The sequence below is a fragment of the Melanerpes formicivorus genome, unplaced genomic scaffold, assembly GCF_026170545.1.
Source record: "Melanerpes formicivorus ecotype bairdi unplaced genomic scaffold, bMelFor1.0.p_v2 SCAF_25, whole genome shotgun sequence".
In the NCBI taxonomy this organism is placed as follows: domain Eukaryota; kingdom Metazoa; phylum Chordata; class Aves; order Piciformes; family Picidae; genus Melanerpes; species Melanerpes formicivorus.
The window spans coordinates 11,422,033-11,438,295 of record NW_027142377.1 but is presented as its reverse complement, the minus strand read 5'-3'; the positions used below and the strand labels follow the sequence as shown (position 1 = coordinate 11,438,295).

Sequence of the window (16,263 nt, the reverse complement as noted above, 5' to 3'; positions counted from 1 at the left end):
TGCCCACATCCTAGATCTTGCAGGGAGAATTGGTGGTAAACAGGGAGAATGCATGTATTAAGAGTGTGACCAGTAGGTCAAGTCAGGTTCTCCTCCCTCTTCTACTCTGCCCTAGTGAGGTCCCATCTGGAGTACTGGACCAGGTCAGGGTTCTTCAGTTCAAGAGAAAGAGAAACCAATGGGAGAGAGTTCAGCAGAGGGCTGCAAAGTTCCTGCATGGACTGGAATGTGTCTCTGAGGAGGAAAGGCTCAAAGACCTGGGGCTGTTCAGCCTAGAGAAAAAGCAGACTGAGAGGGCATCTTCTCAATGCTTATCAGTACCTGAAGGGTGGGAATTAGGATACAGGCAGACTTCTGTGGTGCCCAGTGACAGGATGAGGGGCATCGGGCCAAACTAGAACCCAGAAGGTTTGTATCTGACCATAAGGCACAACTTCTTTCCCGTGAGGGGGCTGGAGCCCTGGAACAGGCTGCCCAAAGAGGTTGTGGAGTCTCCTTCTCTGAAGAGATACCAAACCCCACTAGGCACAGATCCTAGGCAGCCTGCTCTGGGTGACCCTGCTTTAGCAAGGGGATTACCTGTAGAGGTCCTTCCCAACCTCTAACATGCTAGGATTCTGTGAAATAACTGTTCCCCCACCCTCCCTCCACTGCCCCTCAACCCCCCAAAGAACAGAAGCAATCCTGAGAAACAGTTGAAAGTTTTTATTCATATAAAACTCATATTAAAGAACATAAAAGACTGCATCTTAAAAAACCCAAAAGAGATCTGCAATTATTTACAGCAGTATTGCACAAGTAAAGTGGCAATTACCCTGTCCAAAATTCATCAGTGCAAAACACAAGCCAGGGAAATTGCAGTAAAAATGCTACATACGCTGGGTCCTATGGAATGAGTTAGTGATTCACCAGCACACCCAGGTGCGCTGCCAGGGCGGTACCCCACGGTAAAGCTGGAAAACGGCAGAGAAGGAGGCAAATGCAACTGTTCCAAAGGGGGCAAAAATCACAGGGATGTAGGAGCCAAATTCCCAGTGAATTCCACTAATGCTGGAGTCCTTGAGGTGCCTCGATCACTTCTGGGATGGGGGACTCGGGCACTTCAGAGGAGAAACGAACAACAGATCTCGTGATCCAGGCCACGCTGGCTGCAGCGGCAGAAGACCGCGCTTGGGAAAGTGATCCATTGCTGCTTGCAGGGGCAGGGAGCAGAGAGGGGAGGGGGGTGAGACACACAGGCAAAAATCTTTACAAGAACTTAAATAAGCAGAAAATAAATATACATTTCTACAAGTTACAGCATGATGGAACAGTAGAGTGCATGAATTACACCGGAGGCAGGGGTGAGAGGGAGAGAAGCTACAGTATTTACCAAGTCCAACTCTACAGAGATCTAGAATTTTGTTTTCCTTTTACTTATTTCCAAGCTGTACAAAACTTACATGAGAAAAACGGAGAGGAAGTACATTGCACACAGATATTTGGCTCAGATGATGAAAATAGTATGGTGTCCTACTCTAATAAATACTCAGGTATCTACACTTACGGAGAAGTATTAACGCATTGTAGGAGGCTGCCCAGGAAGCCAGCTGGTTTCCCTGCAACCAAGGAAAACTCTTCTTCATCACATCCTTTTGGCAGAACTGAGGCCACAGGTTTTGCTTAAAATGACCCAGAACAGTCAGCCAGTGAGGCTAAAACAAGCATCCTCTAACTAAAAGCATCATTCTTGCTACGAGAGGCTTTTAGGGGTTATTCTCCCTAAAGCTTACAACTCCATAGGGGTGAAACCCTATTTTCCTACACTACCTTTTGGCTGGGGACACATCCTGCAGAGAAATCCCAGATGGACTGTGCCAATACTTTGATGGTTTTTCCCCTTGTAATAGGAGGTCTATCTGTGTTGTTGGCTGGGTGGGGAGAACAGGGTAAAGTGCTCGTCATTTCTTTGGTGTGCTCCAAGGGACACATTCTGGGTGGCACGGTGCTGGAAGGCTGCTAGACCCAATGACAGATCAAACTCAACTGGGAAAAGAAGAACAATCGTTTGGTTCCCCTCCTCTGATGCCAAGTGTATCTATTTCTATCACTTTTTTCAATGCCCATGTAGGTGTACACAAATTCCCATAGGGAACTCACAGCGGCAGCCACCCTCTAAACACCCTAGAGAAAAAGAAAGTGATGACCTTAGCACAGCTGGAGCTACAGTGAGCTAAAAACCGAGGGGATGAGGAGCCCAAAATCTGCCCAGATCTTTGAACTGCTTGATCTCCACCAGTGCAGATTCCCCCTTCATCCTCTCCCAAACTACCCCTTCCAAAACATCCTCTGCTGCTGTGGCTGAGGCCAATTCCTGCAACTACTATTTATCCTGTAGGTCCAAAACAACCCCACCCCACAAACACACACAAAGCGCCCCCCAAATCCCACCAGACCTCAAGAGACTCAAAAAAGCCAAATAAAAGTTAACAATCACTTTGCAATCCTCCAGAGGAGTGCAATCAGAGGCATGCAGCCTCACACTGACACCGTGGCTCTTCACCCACCCACCAGGCACAGGCAGCCAGTGCACAGAGGTCAGACTGTAGTTTGTCCATCATTACAAACACTAATAATCATAATGGCACTCAACAGCTTCTCCCTGCAGGCACAGGGCAGGAAAAACCGCTACCATGGGCTTGCATTTGGTTTGTTTCTTTCCTCTTTCTTTTCCTATGGTGGTGGTGAAACCAGAAATGAACCTGTGATGCTTGTAAGTGGGTCTGCACCAGTCCACCTGCACCAGTCAGAGGAAGGGGGCAGCTCCAAAGGCAGAGAGGGGTACATTTGTGCATAGATATGGGGGTGGCCAGAGCAGCCACCCTCCAAAAATCACCTGCTGTTGTGCAGCTGCCTGCCAGCAAGATGAACCAGAGAACATGGGGTGACAGACCTGCTTCTTCCAAGCAGTCCTTGGGGCTCCAGAGCTTCCATGGGAAGGAGAGATGCCCTGGGATGGCAACCAGTGCCCCGTCAGGCCTTCCAAGGAGGGAAAGAGGGCAGTTTCGGAGGAGATGTGGCAGTCAGACCCCACGTGGCAAGTCCCTGAGTGGATCCAGAGCAGGTACTCATGCTTCAACACCTCTCCCAGCTGCATCCTCAACAGGTCTTCATGTTGCCAGTCCTGTCCCACTCATCCCTTTGTCCAAACATATAGGGATCCCAGGAGGAGGGAAAAAAAAGAAGACAGACAAAGACAAAGACCCAGCGCCTTAAAAAGCCTCCTGGGGTCCACAGCCAGGCAGAAGCCACCACACAACACGATTCCTGAAGGTATGTAGCAGGAGCCATCGTCTCCATGTGCAAAGCTGCGGTGCGCTGGGAACTGTTTCTCCCTGCCTCCGAGAGCATGTTATTGCTGAACTCCTCAGTCACCCACACCGTACATTAGATTATACAACACATGAGCACCTCCACATGCTGTAGAGAAAGAAGTCAAAAACAAAAAGAAGGCAACCTGGTGGATTGGTTTTGGTTTGGTTGGGTGGTTGTGATATATTCAACCGTGGGAGTCTTGACAGAGAAGTCTTGAAATGCAGAGTGTACAAAATACATAGGTACTTGTAAAAACAACATTTGAACCCCATCAGCAGGAAGTAGGCTGCTGGCATGATGCAGAGGAAGGCGAGTCTGGGGTAGCATTAAGTATTTACAGGCAAAAGAAGTGCTGATTTAAATCCCTCTGCCATCCTTCCACCATTGCCTGGGAGGTGAAGGGAGAGTGGAGGGCTCCAGGAATCTCTGTGAGGCAAACAAAGGCAGCTCTACTCATCAGCTGGCTCAGGCTTTCTTCTTCCCTGCTGCAGGATTTATCCCAGCTGAGCCAACAGCCTTCCAGAAACACAACTAAAAAGATTATTCCCTTACTGTTGAGTATTTTCTCTCTGAGACTCATGGAAAGATTAAAAACTGTTTAAAATCAAAGCAGGGTTGAGAGAAAGGCAGTAAACACCACTCGGACACCTCCCTGCTTCGCAGAGGCCCAGCAGGTCGGTGTGGGATTCCACCCTCATCTCACAGCCCCCACTGCAAGCCCTGGGAAAGAGGCAGGTCGGTCTGTCTGTCCTCCCCAGGCTTTCCCAAGGGGTAAACAAGTCCTGATGCCCTGGGCTGCGCCTGGCACTCAATGCATCCTCCAGATGAGGCGGATGATGTAACGCAGAAGGCGCAAAATGATGACCTGGGGGTGTCCCACCTGGTTATCCAAGAAACCCTAAACAAACAGGAGAAAGAAGAAAAGGACAACAATCAATACAGTTGACTCTTTTCAGCATGAAGCCCCACACACCATGCAGTGCCATGAAGGTATTTCAGAGGTTCATGAAATGAAGACAAACCCCACGAGCTTTCATGCCTTCCTTCAACAAGAAGCTCTATGATACTCAGAGTCGAAGCTGCCTGCTCCCTGCAGTGTTTGCCTTAAAGACAGCCCCTGTACAAGGGGACAAGGAGGCTTGTGATACTGCCAAAGGGTTTAGAACACAGCACAAGAGTAGTCTGGGGAGTTAAAAACCTGTGAGAAGGCCAAAAGGGTAAACATTAAAAATTTAAGTTAGGGATTAAAATTACTAATAAAAATTATAATCAAATAAACATCCCTCAGCAGGGAGAGCACAGGCAGGTCCCTGGCTTTGAGCTCAGACTACTCCAGGTATTAACACCTCCTGATTCACAGAAACACAGCACCAAACACCCCTCCCTGGGGCAAGGGAACACAACAGTGTATGAGAAAAAGGAACACCAACATGGAATCTTCGTTTTAAAGTCTTTTTGTCTATGGTGAAAGAGCAGCCCAGGTCTTTCCCTCTCTATCCCATCCCAGAGCAACTCAAGACTATATTTAGCACAGCAAAATCATGCCCGTACATGCCCCAGAGGGAGAAGTTACACTGCTTACAGCAAGATGCAGAGTACCTTCTTCACTACAGGGTGTCAGGCAGGCACATCCTGCAGTGGGCAGCTGTTGCCACGGAGAGACAATGGCCAAGAACCCTCCTGTTGGGTACCCCAGCCTCCCAACTGAAGGCATCTGTGCACCCCAGAGCACAAGTGGGATTGCCTATCCAGGAGCTGCCCCACAGCAGCATGATGCTAAAGCCCACTACAGTGCCTGCCAGCCAGTGCAGCAGAGCACAGGCTTAGAGGAGATTGCCAAAATCAGAGTCCCTTAACAAAGAAGCACAACATTAAACAGGGAGCTGAAAGGAGGCAGTTTCCACCTCTACTTGGCTATGGGCAGTCGAGCTCATGGCATCTGTCAGCAGCCAAACGATGCACCCTCTGCCAGCAAAAGCCTGGGTAAGGAGCTGGCCTTCCTAGCCAGAAGGTTCTGTGGCCATGTCCACTAGCTGTATGTGTGAGCTGTCAGAGCAGAAGGGCTAGGTGGCCAGGTGGCAGATTCCCTGTTACCCTGGTCAAGAGACAGTCCCCAGGGGGTGACGCAGAGGGTGCGCCGATGAGGAACGGGATGGGAACGCGTGGCCCCAACCCCTCTGACAACTCCGACCTGCCTGGAGAGTGCTACTTTGGCAAGGCTCACAGCTCCCCATTTCTAACCTTGTGCTTAAAGGGCAAACCTCAGAGAGGGGCAGAGCCAAGCAGTGCTGCCTGGCAGAATCCTACCCATCTCTCCTGCCAAAAGGCTCTGCCAAGACCACCCATTCTCCAGAGCAGCCAGACCACTGGCAGAAGGGAACAAAACCCTTTCCATGAAGCAACAACCACTAACTTTACATCAGCTGCTTAAATCAACATCCTCCTTTACATGCACAACTAGGTGCAAACGAAGCCAGGTACAAAGTGGGTTTTTTAGGGTCATGCATGACAGCCTCTGCTTGTGTCACATAGCAAGCAGGACACAGTCACAGAATCATAGATTTGTTTTGGTTGGAAAAGAGCTTCAAGATCTTCAAGTCCAGCAGTTAACACAATACTGCCAGGTCACTACTATACCATGTCCCTCAGCACCATATCTACTCAGCTTTTCAATCCTTCCAGGAATGGGGACTCCACCACTTCCCTCAAAAGCTTGCTCCGGGGCTTGACAGCTCTTGGTGAAGAAATCGTCCCTCCCATCCAACGTAAAACTCCCCTGGTGCAACTTGCGGCTGTTTCATTTTGTCCTGTCACAGTCCTTGGGGCAACAGACTGACCCTCGCCTTGCTGCAGGGTCTTTCCAGGCACTAGTAGAGAGTGCGGTCACCATCCTCCTCTGAACAGTTCTTTGATCCTCTGTTTCAGTTCTCGTCCTGGTTGGAAGCTTGGCTGTGGCACTGGTCATCTTCCTCAGCCCCCTCATTAAATTCACCCCAGCAGCATGGACCATGATCTTCTACATGGGTTTGGAACTGGGTTTCCAGCACGTGAAGTCCCACATGGGGCAGCACCAAGGGAGCTGGTCCCCAAGAGGTAACGTGGCAAAGACATCCCAGCTCATCACAAACCTCTTCACAGAAGGTGCTCAAAAGACTCATGCCTGCTCTTAAAGTTTAACACACTGCTCCAAGAGCCACCAAGAAGGCTCAGCATGGCACTCAGCACGTCTGCCATCCCTGCTCACTGCTACCAAGCACCTTCTGCTTTCTGAATGCCAGTAAGATCTGTTTAGTTCCCACCTTCCATTGAAAGATGTCCCTTGAAGCAAAACCACCAAACAAAAGATATTTTGCATCATGAGGGATCAGCATGGATGGGGGAGGTCAGAAGTATGTACCAGGTACATGTTGGGATAAAACACAGCTTATCTCCAGCTCATTGCAGGTCAGGAAAACCACTGCTTGGAAAGAACAAAGCCAATGGAGAAGTCTCCAGCAAGGTGAAGTAGAAGGAGCTGGACCACAGCAACCTGGTAACCTGCTCACAGGCATCCACCACACAAACCCTGGGAGCAGGTGAGGAAATAAGCTGCAGGAGTGACTCACAAGCTGGGGAGGACGGATTAAGGATCTAGGCAGTCAGCATTTCATCACTGATGTTGCCACCTAACGTGCTTCTGACTCTTCTTCCCACAGACAAGTGCAAGGGCAAGTTGATGGACCAGAAGCCACATGCACAAGCATGCAGCTATCGATAACGATGAGCAGGCAAGTTACTGGCTAACGCTGCTCTTCTGAAAAGTGTTACCTCATCTCTCTGTGTTGGTTTGGTTTGGGGTGTTTTGTTGTTCTGGGGTTTTTTTTGCACTAGAGTCATCTATTTTTCTTGCAACATTCAAAGGTGAGAGAGTTTACAGCCGTGTAAGTACACAGGTTTCAAAACACTGCTGAGAGATTCTTTGTAAGAAAAATAAGTTATCAGACCAAGACTATCCCTGTTTCTTATGTGTGACTAGCTTTCATCCATGTGATCCTCAGCAGCAGGGATCTGGGAGGTAAGCACAGAAACCTGCTGCATACTCTTCCCTGAAAACATCAGTGCCAGAACCCAGCTGCTGCCAGGTACTGCTTGCAGAGTGGCTTTTCCCAACTCTGCCCAAACAATACCAAACACACACAAACGTTCCCTAGCTCTTAACTCCTCACTGTTGTCAGGTCCCGTCCCAAACTTTATTGGTCCTGGGTGCTATGAAGGACACTCTGAACTTTGCAAACAAAAGCCTCAAGTGCCAGCTTAAAGGTTATTTCTAATGGATTTCATGATGCTGCAGCAGCAGACAGCTCATCGGCGGCACGTCCCCTGCATCCAGGCCAGCACAACCACCCGCGCGCATCCTTTTCTGTCTGTGTCTGAGTGAACGAAACACTCACCGCAGAACTAGTTTCCAGAGATGATTAAGCTTTTCCCTTTTAGAGGCCACACATAAAAGAAATGGAAAGTAACAAAAAAAAAAAGAGATGAAAGTTACCCTTCTTGGACAATAGGAGGCATTGAACTCGTCACCGATGCGCCGCAGCTCCTGTGCAATCCAGATTTCGGGCTGTATGTCTTCTGCTGCAGAGGGAGATGGCCACCGGGAAGCTTCATGGAACAAAACCAGAGCATGAGGAAGAGGTGAACGACAGAAAAAAGACCAATCTGATCTTAAACTTGGCAGCACTCAATGGACTACTACTACTTTTTGTATTATTACTACCCCTGGGTTTTAAGCTTTGTTACCGTTCTAGGAGTTGTGCGTGTTTCAAGTTGCTGGAGCCTGCATATGGTATGCACTGCCAACAGGATTCACTGTGTCAAATGTGTATCACAGGAGAGGGCTTTATTCCTTATTTTGTATTATTATGCTTCTATTCTTTCTCCCCCCACCCCCCACAACAGGCTCCCTGCAGAGCATCTTTGGTGCATCCAAGCTTTAGTCCCCTCCTGGAAAGCCAGGATGTCACTGGCCAGTTTGTTTCCTTACCAAGGTTTTGTCTTTCCACTCTTTTCAGATCACTTTCTTTCCTTGCAGGCACCACAGCAGCTCCTCCTCTAACCCTAAAACCCCTCTGTCTGGGGGAGTTTCATCTCATTCTCACATTTCTTCTCCAAACAGTTCTGAAGTAGCCCCCAAGAAGACAAGGAAAACACTTGGGTTTGGCATACCAAGAAGCAAGCTACGGTTAGATTTGGGTGCTGAGAACCACATTTCCAGCTAAAAGAGAGAGCCCTCCCACAATGGGAGAGAATTGGTTTGAAGGATGCTTCTCAAACGGGAGGTCCCCTCTCAAACAGCATCTTCCAGCAGAAGATAAACCCAAAGCAAGAAAATAGTGCTGCTCTGCAAGAGGGGGAAAAAGAACTCATGTATCAATTATACTGTACCACACAAATCTTTTGGTCTCCAGTTAAAGGCATTGTTAAAAGTCACTCTGCAGCTCCCTGAACAGCCAGGGAAGAAAGCAGCAACCTATCACCTGGGCAGGACCACATGTACTACCTGCTCCACCTCTTCTCCCTCCCGCAAACTCCAGGGCAAGGTCTGAGCAAGAATCACAGCCTTAAGGAAAAATAAAATGGAAACAAAACAACTCCAAATAACAAAACAAAAACCCCAAAAAAAGAAACACCCCAACCAACCAACCCACCCCAAACTACTGCACAAAACAAAACACAGCATCTTGGCACAGCGGCCTAGAAGGAATCACAAGGGAACAGAAATTGCTTCCAATCTCAAAAGATTCAAAGGATTAGTGGGGCAGTAAAAAACAAAACAAAAAAGGACAACCCACAACCTAAAACATAACAAAACAAACAAACAGGAATTTAAATACAAGTCTGGCTCCAACCCCACTGGAAAATGCACTTCCAAGCCAAAGCAGCAGTGCTTGGCTGAAGGATCTGTTTTGTTTTCACGCTGCGGTAGTGCAGGAGCAGTACCCGCTGCTCGCCTGGGGACGGCCCAGGCTATTTATTTTCCTTGCCGGTGAATGAAAAGCGGCACAGCCCTCGCGATACTCCACCCTGGGACGACAAACAGGATCTCAGCCGGGGCGGGGAGACCATCCCTCTGCCCCCACTACAGCCAGACCTTCCGAGCAAGAGCTAAGCTAGGAATGAAAATGAGGGAGACGGGACAAACCCGTGCAAGAGCACTTGAGGATGGAAGGCAAACTTCGTGGCCGAGTGCTACTGCTCCCCTCTCCATCCTATCCTCCCCTGTCCCAGCACAGCACCCCGAGAGCTCATCCGTGTAAGAGGTGGAGGCTGGGGTTGGTGGCTGAGAGCGAAATCAGGCTGAGGTTTTCAGAAAAGACTTTCTGTGGCACTGCTGAACAGCGGCCTCGAAAGGGTCCAGTCATAACTGGCCCCAAAATCAGTCAAAGGTGCTTTCGGGGTGGGGGATGGGGTGGGGAGGGGGATGGGCAGTCGTAGTGCAAGATGTCTGCTGTGAAGATGAGGACAAACCAAGAGGCCACCAACACCCCTGGGATATCTTGCTCTAGCCTATGGGATGCTCCACCCAGAGACGAGCACAGTTACACTGTGGTTATGCTTAGAGGGAGGGAAGAAAACAACACCCAAACCAACCCACACCAAACTGCACCTACATCCCCAGAGTTTGGTCATCCAAAGCCCCTGCAGAGAATGGTTTCAGATCAACCACAATGAAGCTCAGGGAGAAAACTGAAGCAGCTTGAAAATGAGAGCAACAGAAATACTACCACCAGCTTCTTAGCTCAAGGTTTACTCCTTAAATTCACCTATTAGCCCAGATGATCTCCTTCACAGGCAACAAGACATTCATGTAGCTTCTCTTCTCTCTTCCACAGTACAGGGAAACACACCAGGGTCACAACACAAAACCCCATTTACAGAGTACCTCCTCCACAAGCCTGCTCCAAATACACCCCAAAAACCCACACACAGACTCTGCACCCCTGTGCCCCTAAAGAGGGCTGCTCTTCAGATAAAAACAGCTGCAAAAGAAAATTGTCAGCCAAAGCCTTGAACTGTCAGAGAGTCACACAGCCCCACCAAAGGGTGGGTTTAGGGCTTGGGAGACCTTATGGTGGGGCAGGACCACCACCCCTGCCATACTCTTCTGCAAAAAGCAAGCTTCTGTTACCTTCTAGCACAGCTCCATAAACTTGTAACACTCCTCTCCCACTTATCCCCAAAGGCATCTTCCTGTATACGAAGAGTTATCCTTCCCATCTCCCATCCAAGAACCTCCCCTTGCTGCCTTCATCTAATTTCCCCACAAAATAGTTTTGGAGGCAGCCAGGTATAAGCCCTCACAGTCAGAGAAGCAAGACACCTCGAAGCACTACTTCCCACTACCTCCCATGCCAGCACCAACCAGCAATTAGCTCTCACACACAACCAAAGGAATCTCGTCATTCCCTAGGGCTGCTTCCACCTTCCATGCATGGCAGACTCAGGCCATCATCACTGAAAATGCTGGGGAAGATGTCAGGATAGACAGCTTCACAGCAGACCACGAGCTTGGTTCGCTCCACCAAGCCTTGGAAAGAGTCTGGAGGGAGAGGCTAAGAGCACCTATCTCACACAAACGGCTCCTGCTTCCAGGAAACACCTGTTTGTTTTTATTATTATTATTAAAGGTCACTTGCTTATGCTTCCCAGAGCAGCTCCCCATCTCTCAGCCCACAGTCAGCACGACAGATAAAAATCAGCACATAAAACCCACAACAAAACATTATACCCTTTGCTTCCTTGCAGAGGGACTGACCCATTTCCGCGGGAAAACTCAATGGCACGCATCCGGTGGGACACTGCCAAGGCAAGGGGATCAAGGATGTGGTGTGCAGTGCAGAGCCCTTTCTCAAGGCAAGCTGCAAGGCACAGCCTGGTGGCTGTACTCCCTGACCAGGGATAAAACAGCTCTGCAGAGCCAGGCTGCCAGCTTAACCCTGTTTGAGAGGAGCCAAGCATCCCATTTAAACAGCTCAAGCATTTTCCCTTCGCTTATAGTTGTTTAAGATGATGCCCCTCGCAACAACAACAGCGCAAGGGCCCCAGTAAAACCAGCAACTCAACAGCTTCCTGATAGTGAAGAAAAAGCAGCAGCTCAGAAAAATGAGGGAAAACTGCTTTCTCCTTGGAGTGCTGAAGAGGGAAAAAAAATAATTAAAAAAAAAAGTGAAAGAACCCACTGGTCTGCTGAGGAACTCCCCGGCCTCTGCCCGGCCGGGCCACGTGTCTTTGGCTTGTGAAACCTGCGTTAAGCTGCAATTACTGCAGTAATGTCAGAAAATCTTTCCTAAGGGCATATAACAGTAAGCCCTCTACAGCTGTAACCACAGCCATTAACCGGGGGAGGAAAAACCTCAAACAACAACAACAAAATGACGACGTTCTGGTCCTGTAAAGCTTGGAGCTGGGGTTTGTTATCCCCCGAGGAGCGCTGTCGCCTCCGTACCCCGCTCCTACCTTCCTCTTTTCACCTGGTCAAACTTAAAAGGTTTCCGCTAATTAAAGAGAATTAATTAGAAGGGGAGCAAGGCTGGATGGCTCGAGCAGCTCTGACAGGCATGCTTTCCCCACCACTAGAGGCTTCCAACCAAACCTTACCTGGTAAAGTCACTCGTAAACACATGCCCGCCCATCACCACGCTGCTTTGAAGCTGGTTCTGCCTAAGCAGGCAGGAGTTGTGTGACCCCAGCGCCTGTGACACCACGCGGCTCACGGAGGAAGAAACCGGAGCCAAAAAAAAACGAAAGCCGAACACACACACCATCCCCCCCCAGAAAAAAAATAAACCAAAACAAACACACCCACCAAAAAATAACCCACAAAAAAACCCACACCACACAGCACGAACAAGAGGCCACTCACCGCACACAAACCCTGGCAGAAGAGTGGCTCGTAGAGCCGGGCGTGAAGCTAGTCCTCACTAGGAAACCGATTAAATAACTTTGTTCCCTCCTCCACAAGGAGGGACTGACCCATCCCGGAAAAGAATAAAAACAGCACGGAAAAAAAAAGTGCTGGATGAGTGGATGTTCCCCAGCAGCACGGCGCCCAGGGAGGCTGGACAGTCTGCAGACATCCCACACCCCCGGCTGCCCAGGCATGCGTCCAAGGTAGCCAGGTCAATCCAAACCAGCCCCAAACTAGTCAGCTCACCCCAAACTGGCCAGCTCACCCACCACCAGTCCCAAACTCACCAGGCTGCCCCAAATCATCTGTGTCACCTTGAATCAGGGGGGCTATTAATGTCCCCAACGCAGGTTGCTTCAAACTGACAGGTCACCTCCAATCGGCCAGGTTACCCCAAACCAGCCCCGAACTCACCAGGCCAAGTTGCCCCCCAACAGGACAGGCTGCCCCAAATCAGCCAGGTCGCCTGTGTCCAGCACTAAAGTGGCTGGGTCACCTGCCAAGAGCCCTAAATCATCCCAGTTACCCCAAATCACCCAGGCTGCCCGCTGCCAGCCCTCCGGATGCCCCACAGCTTGCCCTGGCAGAGGCTCAAGGCTCTGGCAGGCCATTTCGCAACCACCCTACAGGTATTGCAGGCGCTGGGGCAAGGCTGCGTCGGGCGAGGGTGCAGCAGGAGCGCTGCTCCAGCATAGCAGCAGGGTGCTCGACCACAGCCCAGCGTCCCAAAGAGCAGCCAAATGGGAGGGAGGCGGTCTCGCTGCAGGTGTGCAGCGCTCATGAAAAGTTAACATTTCCAGGAAAAGCAAACACGCTGGGGAGTGGAAAGGGGTCCTGCCAAGCACGGGATGAGGATGGGAACTCCGCAGGCTGGTTGTGGGGACTCTGAGCGGTGTGCACCCAGACAGAGGATGTAAAGCACGATGACAGGAGCGTGGAAAGTTGTTTTCATGCGCTCCGAGTAGCATAGCTTCCCCGTCCCACGTCCACCCAAAACCTTACCCATGGCGCTGAGGCAGTGGCTGAGAGCCTGGCAGGGCGGGCTTGGGGTCTGAGTGGCCTTGTCGCAGCTGAGGGGCGCAGGGCTTCGCTCGGCGTCGAAGGAGAAATAGCCGCTGGAGGAGCGCGACAGCAGCGGCGACCTCCGCACAAAGATGAAGAGGGGCGAGCGGGTGGCGAAGGGCCCGGGGCTGGCGGGCGGGCCCCGCGATGGAGGCCCCGCCGTGGCGGTAGCGGAGGAGCCGGGCAGGGCGGCGGGAGCCCCGGGACGCAGCTGCTGCGCGGCCGGGCCCGGTCCCTCCACCGCCGCCGGCAGCCTCCCGCCCTCACCGGCGTCGCGTTGAGCCTTCACCTCGGGGGGTTGCTTGGCCATCGGGGCTGCCTGCGGGGCGGGGGGAGCAGCACGGCGTGAGAAGCGGAGGAGCCGCCGTCGCCTGCCCCGTGCTGGCCCCTCCCGCCCCCCCCCAGCCCGGCCCCATTGTTCTGCCGAAAGTGCTGAGGCGGCAGCTCAGCTCAGCTCAGCGCAGCTCAGCTCCGCGCAGCTCCGCGCCGCGCCGCCCCGCGTCCCGCCTCAGCCCCCCGCCCCCGCCCGCTCCCTCTCCTCTCCCCTCTCCGATCCCCGCTCACGGTGCTCTCCCCGCCGGCTCCGGCGGAGCTGGGCGCCCAACCACGGGGCTGGCGCCGGTGTGCACAGCAGCGGGCCTGCCCCGACTCCTTCACCGCCCTCGCCGCCGCCTCTGCCGCCGGCCCCGCCCCGTGTTTACAGCGTCCGCCCGGACCGCCCCGACCCGCAGGGACCGGCCCCCCGACAGACCGCCCGCCCTCCGCCGGCGTGGGTCGGCTGCCTTGCTGACCGCTCTCCCGCCCTCCGCGGGCACGGGGCGGCTCATCGCTGGCTGCTCCGACGGCCGGCAGACCCCCCGGGCTGCTCCCGCACCCCTCCGCGCATCCCCCGGTGCTCCGTGCTCACGCCTCCGCACGCCCCTCTGCCACTCACACCCCCTCCTTGCGCGCTACACACACTCTTACACCCGCCCTTGGGCCCTGTGCTCATGCCCTAACACGCCCCCTCGCACTGTACATCCACCTTCACATACCTCACCTTGTGCTGTGCGCCGATGCCCTCATACCTCTCGCTCTGTGCACTCACACCCTTCCACACCCCTCCTTCAACCCACGGCACACACTCTTACACAAACGCCTCTGGCACTGTTCACTTGCACCTTCACGTACCCCCTTTGCACTGTGCACTCACACCCTTACACCACGTGTATGCCCCTTGCACACTCCTAAGTGTGCTGCTTGTACTGTTCACACACACCCCGCACATGCCCGTACATAGCCCCATGCACATGCTGCCACCACCACCACCTGCTCTTCACCTCTGTGCCAGGCTGTGGGTGCTCAGTGCTCCTTACAGTGTTCCCAGGGCAGAAAAAGGCCAGTGGTCCCATCACTGTCAACCAGAAGCACCCACTTTTACCATAGAAGAGAAAAACAAAACAAAACAAAAAACCCCAGCAGCCTCCTCTACAATGTTTTGCATGAACAATCACAATATCATTTTGTGGTGAAAAACTCAACCCTGTACCCTGGCAGCCAGGAGCTGCCAACCACAGCTTCCTCCGGCCCCAGCACCCACGTCAGGGGGCAAGACAGGGGACAAAGCTCTGAAGTTTCTTCCTTCTGAGGGTTGCCAAGCCCCACAACAGGCTGCACAGGGCAGTGCAGAGTCACCATCCCTGGAGGGGTTGAAAAGACATGTAGCTGTGGACTGAGCTTTGCCAAAAGAGCAGATGCTGGAGTGGAACATAGACCCCCCCACCCCAGCCCAGCCATGAGCAGGTAGTGACACTTCATCAGCCCCAAGCTCAGGGGACTGTTTTCTCCAGCCAATGCCTCACTTTTCAGTGCCTCACTCTAGATACTGTGCAAATGTTCAGTTGTGTCAAAGTTTGAGAACAGCAGCCCATGCCTGCTCTGACATCCAGGCCTTGCATGACCTCAGCGCTGAGGAGAATGACCTGGGAGTGCTGGCGTACAAGTAGTTCACCATGAGCCAGCAAGCATCAATGCGCTCTCATGGCCAAGAACGCCAATGGTCTTCTTGGATGAATGAAGAAGTGCATGGTCAGCAGGCTGAGGGTGGTTCTCCTCCCCTTCTGTTGTAGTGAAAGCACATTTGGAATACCAGATGTAGGATTCCATCCCTTATGCTGTACCATTTACGTCTCACTTAAATCAATACTATTTTTTCTTGTCCCTCAACACACATGCATCCACATGGATGGTAGTCCTCTGGTCCATGAGACATTGCTCCAAAAAGTGAATTGAATCCATCTAGTTCAAACACATGGAACTCACATGTCAGCCAGGTGAAGTTTGGTACAGCAGGATGACGTATCACCCCTGGGGCAATAATTGCAGGTGTACTGGACACCCCTTCCTGCGAAAGCAAACTGACATATTTGGCTGCTTTTGGACTTGCACTGAAGTTCTAACATGTCACTCTCATTGGTGAGGTAATTTTATTTAGGCCATAATAGTCTACTGTCAGCCTCCACTCTCCATTAGTCTTCTGTACTGGCCAAACAGGTGAGTGTGACTTGCTGATCACTTATTGACTGACCAGTTGATGGATTGGCTTCTGGATGGGGATCAGGGAGTCTTGGTTCATGCAGTATTGCTCGTGGTGTGCCGTTGTGGTAGCATCTTTTGTTCCTCAACCCTCAGTGGCCTCGCAATAGAAGAGTTCTCTGATAATCCAGGCAAGGTAAACAGCTGTTTCATTTCCTCCATCTCTACTGCTGCTATACCAAATGCCCACTGGTACCCCTTTGTGTCCTTGAATCACAGGATGATAGGGGTTGGAAGGGGCCTCCAGAGATCATTGAGTACAACCCCCCTGCCAAAGCAGGAACATTCTGGGCAAGCTGCACAGGAACACATCCAGATGGGTTCTG

The 16,263-nt window shown here is 51.7% G+C and overlaps 1 protein-coding gene across 2 annotated transcripts; it reads right to left on the bottom strand.

The window, feature by feature from the left end:
* Window positions 1–690: 690 nt before the first annotated feature.
* BCL2L11 (BCL2 like 11) lies at window positions 691–14,015 on the bottom strand. 2 transcript variants are annotated; one of them, XM_068153348.1, is made up of 4 exons: window positions 13,928–14,015; window positions 13,304–13,682; window positions 7,883–7,995; window positions 691–4,252 (listed from the first exon to the last, which is right to left on the bottom strand). In XM_068153348.1, exons 2-4 carry the CDS (start codon window positions 13,671–13,673, stop codon window positions 4,163–4,165), a joined length of 573 nt encoding a protein of 190 aa, XP_068009449.1. In that variant the 5' UTR covers window positions 13,674–13,682; window positions 13,928–14,015; the 3' UTR covers window positions 691–4,162. The 2 variants fall into 2 exon arrangements, with proteins under 2 accessions (XP_068009449.1, XP_068009448.1); XM_068153347.1 differs by lacking the exon at window positions 691–4,252 and having other exon boundaries at window positions 7,781–7,995.
* Between the last annotated feature and the right edge of the window lie 2,248 nt (window positions 14,016–16,263).